Source organism: Apodemus sylvaticus, chromosome 1 (assembly GCF_947179515.1).
Source record: "Apodemus sylvaticus chromosome 1, mApoSyl1.1, whole genome shotgun sequence".
NCBI lineage: Eukaryota > Metazoa > Chordata > Mammalia > Rodentia > Muridae > Apodemus > Apodemus sylvaticus.
This window is the reverse complement of record NC_067472.1, coordinates 181,542,630-181,550,828: the sequence shown is the minus strand read 5'-3', so window position 1 is coordinate 181,550,828 and position 8,199 is coordinate 181,542,630. Positions and strand designations below refer to the sequence as shown.

At 44.9% G+C, this 8,199-nt stretch overlaps 1 protein-coding gene across 1 annotated transcript; it reads right to left on the bottom strand.

The window, feature by feature from the left end:
- Positions 1-220: 220 nt before the first annotated feature.
- On the bottom strand, positions 221-1,385 carry LOC127682767 (major allergen I polypeptide chain 1-like). Its single transcript, XM_052179392.1, has 3 exons — positions 1,325-1,385; positions 1,018-1,205; positions 221-250 (listed from the first exon to the last, which is right to left on the bottom strand). The coding sequence occupies exons 1-3, from the start codon at positions 1,383-1,385 to the stop codon at positions 221-223; spliced, it is 279 nt and encodes a 92-aa protein (XP_052035352.1).
- Between the last annotated feature and the right edge of the window lie 6,814 nt (positions 1,386-8,199).

Genomic DNA, 8,199 nt, shown 5'->3' with positions numbered 1-8,199 from the left:
TTGAGTGGTGGCACTCCAAAGTATCCCTGGTTGTTCCTGCAATATCCATCAACCAAATCAGACCAAAACTAGGATCCAAAAATCTAGGCTCACCCTGTGAATTGCAAGGATTTTATTTTTGGATTCCCGTTTTTAGACATCTGGGGGAGAAGGGGTAGGGCTTGCTGCATATATTCAGGTGAGCAGGTAAGTGGCCTCCATGAGAGCAGGGATGGATCCATCAACATATTGGGCTAACATCTATTTTTTCCTGCAAAGAGAAAGCCAAGTGAGGTTGCAGAAGTAAAGGAATCCTCATGGATGGGGACACCTCCTGGAAGAACCTGGAGCCAGTCTATAATTTCTCTCATGTCCGATCAGGACCAGGGTGCCTGGTCCCCGACTTGTTGAGACTAGCTCTGTAAAGAGGCTTCAATCCAGCCAGTTGGGGAGGAGCCACCTTGTGAAACACCATAGGCACCTGTGGGACAGATTGGGGAGGAGCTGACAGGGCTCCATGTGAGCCTGTGGGAAGCTGGGGTCCCACAGGGAACTGACTCCTGTCACATGGTGATGATGACTCTCAGACTTCTGCAGCTGAGGCAATGACTTCTTCCACCAGTTCTAGGGGCAAGTGGGTTCACTTTAGTTCTATCCTTGAAAGCCTCAGGCCTGGCATGCACACAGAGAATTTGTAGGTGCAGAGAACAAGAAAATAGAGGATTGTTTGGGGGCTGGGATGGTAGACTTGAAAGGTAGGATAAAAGATGCAGGCTGGGGAAGGGTGGCAGGCCCCAAGCTAGTGCAGCTAGACATGGGAGACTCTGTTAGGAAGTCTGATAGAGGCTACATTGAGCAGGGATCTAGTGTGGCTTGTCTGAGCTGAGCAGCCAGCCTCCTTCAAGCAGCCTGAGAGTCCCTTCCTGCCCCATCTTCCTGCCATCCTCAATCAGGTGTGCCACATTTGTGTATTCACAGAGAAACTTCAGTGGTGGGGAGGAGCACAAGATCCACCCCTACCCAGACAGAGAGACTCACGATGAAGTCTGCTGCATGTGACTTGTCTTCCTCTGTCAAGTTGCTATCAATACATTTCTTGAGTTTCGCAGTATTTTCCACAAAGGTAGGGTCATCTTTGTAAGTTTTCACGTATTTAGTATACTCTTCTGGGGTCCCGAAAAGAAATAGATGAACATCTTCTTTTATAACTGGGCAAATGCCACAATCTGGAACACAAAAACAGGGTGACCCTCTCATGAAAGACAGGCATCAGCACAGCCCAGTGGATAGAGGCGGTGAGAGCGTGGAGCGCCTGCATCCCTGGCCCCTACACAGTAATACCCACCTCCCCCTGAAGTCAGGAGCAGGACAGCCCCGAGGAACACCAGAGCACCAGCGAGCTTCATGGTAATGGTGGTAGGTGCTCTCTCCCATCTTGGTGCTCTTTATCCCTGCCCTGGTCTTGTCAGTGGGCAGGGAGGGACCCGTGTCTGAGCCCCTCCAGGCCCCTCCCAGGACACATTTTGGAACTTCCTGGGGCTGTGTGTTTGTGTCATTGGAAGGTGTTTAGTTTGGCAAGACAATAAGATCCTGGTAAAAAAAAAACCTGGCTCACCCTGGTCCTGTTCTTAGTGATCTTCTTAAGGTCACAAGTCATGTGATGGCCAAAGGAAAGTATGACTATGGAGAGGGTCAAATGGCCTCTCAATCAGACCACTACAAGTGAGGCCTGTGTCCCCCTGTCACACCGGGGACCTAAATGTTTCATTAAGGGCCATACTCACAGTGTGTGTCTAGACAAGGCAGACTTCAGACCACTAGCCCTGTGACCCCTGCCCTGTCTCTGCCCTGCCACTATCTTCCATGTGCTTCATGGCTTCCCTTGAACCAGTCTTTTCAACCCAAGCTTCTGCAGTTGTAGGCATCTCAACTTGATCTATTTTTGTTGATGTTCGTTTTTTTTTTGAGATAGGATCTCCCTTTACAGCCCAGGCTGTCCTATAAATATGTAGACCAGGTTAGCCTTGAATTCACAGAGGTCTTTGTGCCTCTGTCCCATGTGAATGTCAGAAGTAAAGGCAAAAACTGCCACATCTGCCTAAACTTGACCTCCTAAACCCCTGGTTGAGGTTTTCTGTTTTTTTTTTTTTCGTTTTTTTGTTTGTTTGATTTTTGGATTTGGATTTTGATATATTTGAGCTTATAACTCTACTGAGAAATGTGTGTGTGTTTATGTGTATGTGTGTTTGTGTGTATATTTATATGTGTGGTGGATTTAGGTTTCCTTAGGGATGGTGATAAGCACTGTCAAAAATCTTTTAGCAATGGCCAGCTATGGTGACTCACACCTTTGATCCAAGCTCTTAGGAGGCAGAGGCACAGGCAGGCCAATCTCTATGAGTTATAGGTAATCCTGGGAGTTCCAGAAGGAGTTCCAGGCCAGCCACAATTACACAGAAAGACCCTGTTAATAAGCATCATTAGTGTGCTCATTAAGTTTGAATTGCAAGTGCCTAGTGTTCATTTTCTCATATCTAAGGAAGGATATTTCAGTTTGGAGTGACCTGGTCCCCTAATTGTCCACTGCTGGACTGTGCATTGCTATTCTAGCTAATATGACTATTGGTCAAAAGGACAGCACAATGACCATTTTGAATGTTTGACAGCTACCCTTGAAAAACTAGAGTCCAATGTCAGCTGGTTCCCCTAGGTCCTAAAGGCTCTCCATCTTTACCAGTGTGTCCAGCCAAGCATTGATACCACAGAATCCCTGAGGACCCTTTAATCATCTCTACCTGGAGAAGAGGGGAGTAGGTCCTAATGCAGGGACACAGAAGAGGCACTTTTGTTAACAGTGTTGAGACACAAGACTGTGGTATGCTCCCTGCTCTTCCCACCTATGGAAACATACTGCATAGGTTCATTCACTCAGTCAGGAGATATACACAAACGGTCCCCATGCCCCCTACCCCCGTATTGCTATTTCCTTCCTCATGAAAGGCTTCTCTTGAGTGCTCTTTTGTCTGTCATTAGAAAGTGTGGACTGAACAGACAGTGATGGAGGAGGCTGAAGACAGCAGAGCAAAGCCTGAGGCAGAGGTGTGAAGGTTGACCAGTCAGCAGGTTGAGCTGAGAAATGGGCCAAACACCTTGCTGCTCTGTAGTAGCTGAAACATTTCACAGGGTAAGTGCAGGAGATATTAGGGTATGGAATAAGGGGAGGGCAGAGGAAGACTCTCAGAAAGGACAAAGGGGACCCAGAGGGCAGAATCTTTAGGTTCTCTTTGTTAGAAGAGGTCTAGGGAGCTGTACAGTGTTTGGAGACTCCTCTAGGGTCTAGAGCTTTCTCACTTTGGATTGCCAGGGAGGCTAGGCTTCCTGTCCATGCTGTGCAGTATCTACAGTATTGGTAAACCTCAGGGTTCCAAGCTAGTGTGAGTAGTTCTCAACATAAGTAATACTAATACTGATACTAATAAGTGATCATCTACTCTGCCCAGCTGTTTGTTGGAGTTGGTCTGCTGCTGTGCATTCTAATGCTAAGTATTGGACCCCATTATCTGGATACCCTCATCCTGTAATTCCTGGGTAATCTGGTAAAGAAATTCTCACGTACACGAAATGTTGCTTTGTAAAGTATGCTTATCTTAGTCTGTGACTGGTTTAAAAAATGTGTCTTTCTGACAATGATGGGGAAAAGAGAGGTATTCTGGACATTGGTTGTTTATTGGTCTGGGGTCACAGGTAGATGTCAGAAGGCAAGAGAAGAGGAGAAAGGATGGAGAGAGAGGAAGGCTGCCATGAGCCCTGATGGCTCAAGAGCATATGACCAGGAGCAGTGGAGCAGGGGACAGGCTGATGGAGGAGAAATAATGGGGTAATAACCCTGAAACAGCAAGAAACATGGGGCCTATGGATTGAAGTTAAAATAGTACAGAACCTGCCCAATCTAGATTACAGCACTTCAAATATTATACTATGTCTTTATGTCTTTTATAGGGGCTAGGTAAAATATATATTTCATTTATAGCCAGTTTCTGTTCACTGTTGTCAAACATGGAGGACAAAGAAGAGGCAGAAGCCAGCCCTAGAGACAATCCTCCTACCTGAGAACTATTTCTATATTTGTGCTTAAGAGGATCTCAGAATGGCAACTCGGGCTCAACTGCCTCAGTTTCCCACAAATGGGTATCCCAGGTGGGAAGCACCATGTCTTCAACTCATTTCTTTGGACTTTTCAGGTCATCTGACTCTCTGTGTACACCTGAATCTGGAATTTACCATTTACCTAGTGTGTTTGTCATTTGCAGAGTCTCTATACTAGGTAAGACACCATTTCTCCATAATTGTTGTCCAAGTGAGAATCAGGGCCTTCATATACTCTGCCTTCATTTCCTATGACGCTTTTCTTCACTGGCCAGGGAATTTTGTCACCTAAATCCTCAGACTGCATCAAAACCCAGCATATCTGAGGGAGGGCCAGGTATGGTTTCTAGCATGTCTAGAGCACACACCAACCACTCATGTTGAGCCTTGGTCTCTAGTGTGGCAGGGCTGAGCAGTGTATGGAGGGTGCTTGAGAAGCTCCACAATCCCCTGCTGCCCTTCTGTTGTGTGCCTGGTGATCAAACAGCACAAGGCCATAGTTAACTGAGGTTGTCCTATACTTGACTTTCAAGATTCCAGACCAAGAAGCAAATTAACCTCTTCCCCATATACATTACCTAGTCTTGTATCTTTTGTCACACAGATTACAATGCTGCAGTGTACAAGATGGATTCCTCATGTATAAGAAGCCTCCCCACCTCCAGCATAGTGAAGGCTCTAAACTCCACTTCATCTTCTCTAGCTCCTCTTCTATTGGATGCCTTTTGGTGTTCTTTAGATGTATGAAGACTCAAGAGAGCAAGGCCATCCTCTCTTCCAGGGATAACACACATAGGAGGTCTTTGCAAATGCTAGTTAGACTGGTCGAAGGGCTATCTCACTTCTCTCAGGCCTATAAACAAGACCTTTCTTAAAATGTGCAACACCAACTTGCTTTTTCCAGGGTGTAGTTTCCCTTTTTGTATTGGTGTTTTCCTCTTTCAGATAGAGAAAATGTGGTATATTTACACAATGGTATACTACTCAGCAATTAAAAACAATGACTTCATTAAATTTCTAGGCAAATTGTTGGAACTGGAAAATATCATCCTAAGTGAGGTAACCCAATCAAAAAATATACACATGGAATGCAGTCACTGATAAGTGGATATTAATTAGCCCAGAACACTGAATACTCACAACACAATTAACATATCAAATGATTCCCAAGAAGGAAGGAGAGGTTCCTGGTCCTGGAAAGGCTTGATCCAGCATTGTAGGGGAGTGCAAGGACAGAGAAATGGAGAGGTGATTGGCAAATATGAAGAGGAAAGGGGGCTTTTGGGACTTAGGGAGGGGGGAAGTGGGATGGGGAAAGCGTTTGTAATGTAAACAAAGAATATAGAAAGCAAAAACAAAGAAAGTGGGTGGGCACAGTCAGAGCTTGTATCAATAAAAAAATGTACAACACCATCTTCCCTCATAATTCAAGCTCAGGCTCAAACTCCTCCCCCCACCCCATGCCTATATTATATAAGTGTTTGTCTTTGTGTAATTTGGCTGGTATTTAATTTTAAAAGTAAAGATTGTAAGTGTTTTGATAAGTCAGAATTAAGTAGTCTGATGTAAAAGGTACGTGACTGTCACTTTTTCTACATGACCTGGTGACAGAATGAAGTTTACTGAAGATTTAGAGGCCAAAGCCTTTGACTTTTACTGGTTTGCTGAACCTAAGAGGATTTCCATCCTGACACTATTCCTGTAATTAGGTGCCAAGTACTGAGGTTTAAGGGTGAGGTCTTTCTGAGTCCACTGGTCTTTGTTTTTATCACCTTGCAATTCCTGAGGGCTGTGAAGGCCTTTAGAATGTGCCCGCTGGGGGCCTTTATCTTCTGCACAGTGTTGGGAATAGGGACAAATGCATAGTGTGGCTAAGCATGTATCTTCTGCTTTTTGACCCTATACTACTCTGCTTTTGGTCATAGTGTCTTATCACAGCAATCGTAATCTTAACTAAGACTCATGACACATATGTGTGTATGCACAAGGTGGCCAGGGACAGACATTGAGTGCCTTCAGTTGCTCTCCACCATATAGTTGTGTGTATATAAACATTATATGTGTGTGCATATATTATATGTGTGTATATGTACATATATACTCATAGGTACATGCTTATCTGACATTTTATTTTGTTTTACTTTATGTTTATGGAATTATGCCTGCATGAGTGTTTATGCAGTCATGTTTGCAGTGACTGTGGAGGTCACAGGAGAGCACTGGATCTTTTGAAAGTAGAGTAATAGATGGTTGTTAGCTGCCCTGTGGGTGCTGGGTAGAGTATCTATGTCCTTTTTACAGCTGTGGCCACCTTATAATTTTTGATACAGGGCCTGCTACGAAGCCTGAAACTTGCTAATTTGACTAGATGGACTGGTCAGTGAGCCCTGGGTGGACTCTCTGGTGCTGGAGTTAGCAAGGTACACTTTGGGCCTGGCTGTCCTCACAGGTTCTGAGGGCTGAAACTCATGGTGTCAAGTGTGTCTACCCAGCATTTACTTCACACACTGGCCTGTCCCCCAAGCCCACCCTGCTGTTTTCCTCAGATCTTGTAGCTCCCACTGAAGGACTGAAGGGAGGTTAACTCCAAGAGGAACATCTGCAGTTCCTCTGGTATTCTTCTGTGAGATCTCAGAACACAGAATTTCATCCTTGTTCATTTATCTGCCATGAAACCATATACACCAGAATGGGTTTATAGGTGATTTCACAACTCTAGTACAATCCAATATCATGTTATTTACTTTGTGGTACAAATTGTTTTACATTCCTCCATTAGGAGCTTGTACATGCTTCCTCATGCCAATTTCTACAGACATTTGTAGGTAGGTATCTGTTCACATGTTTGCATGTTTGTATGTGTTTGCTTGTCTATAGGCAAAGGTTCTAAGATGTGTGTGTGTGTGTGTTTGTGTGTGTGTGTGTGTGTGTGCATGCCTGTGTGTTTGTGTGTGTACCTGTGGAGTCAAATCCCTTCTTCTACCAGGTGCATTGTGGGATTTGAACTCAGGTCTTCACCTTTAATCACTGAGCACTCTCAACAGGCTTCGTCCTTATTATTTGAAACCAGGTCACTTTTTGAACCCAGAGCTCATATGACATTAGATAGACATACCACTAATCACACAGATCTTTGGGATCTGAATCTAGGACTTTGTTCTTGCAATAGAACCTTGCACACTGAGCCATCTTTTGGTTGCCCCTGTTTCTGTGTGTGGTGCTGTGGAATAACCCAAGGGCTTTGCTTATGCTAAAAACAATACTCCACCACTACTGTCGTGAACTAGTGACCGAATGCCAGGGCAGAAACACATTTTGGAGAGACACAGTCGATCACGTTGAGATAGGCACAGTGCAGGAACTTGAGGTGGTTGACCACATCTACAATCAGGAAGCAGAGAAACACAAATGGCTGGGCCCAGCTTGTTTTCCTCTTTCCACCCCTTCTATCACCATGGTTCACATTGCCACACAAAAGTCAGTTTACCCTCATCAATTGACCAAGCCTTAAAACTCCTACACAGAGCTTTGTTTCCATGGCAACTCTCAATCCAATCGGATGATCATCAAGATGAACCATCACACACTGCAAGCAGGGTGAGCTTGAATTGAAGAGCTTCCTCTCTCTAGAAGCATAGACTACAACACACATCTGACATCTCATTTGTGCTGAAAATTTCTCCATTAGGGTAAGTAGGTTGTTCTGAACTTGAGACAGTCTACACACAGCACTGCCTGTTGCCTGTGGAGCAGTGGAGTTTACAGCCAGGCAGTAAACTTTTGGGGTTGTGGACAACAGAGAGCTCATGTACAGGGTTGAAACCCTCACTCTCCCACTCATCACTCTCACAACATGGACCTTACTATTCAACGCCCTTGAAGACATGGATCCTGACAGAGATGAGAGGTGACAAGCCAAACAGGACAACAGGAATGACCTAGTATGGAATGAAGCAGATTGGTGATACAAAACCATCATCAGACCCCGAGGATACCCACATGGCCAAAAAGCTGGGAATTACCCTGGCTGAGAGTCACCAAGAGTAAGATGGTGCCTCCGTTTTCACTGGCTTC

What these genes read in the sequence shown, in the direction of transcription:
- LOC127682767 (XM_052179392.1), bottom strand. Translation starts at nt 1,385, where the DNA reads ATGAAGCTCGCTGGTGCTCTGGTGTTCCTCGGGGCTGTCCTGCTCCTG. An exon ending in GCTCCTGACTTCAGGGGGAG is followed by an intron (nt 1,206 to 1,324) that starts GTGGGTATTACT and finishes TTTGTGTTCCAG; the next exon opens with ATTGTGGCATTTGCCCAGTT. An exon ending in CACATGCAGCAGACTTCATC is followed by an intron (nt 251 to 1,017) that starts GTGAGTCTCTCT and finishes TTCTCTTTGCAG; the next exon opens with GAAAAAATAGATGTTAGCCC.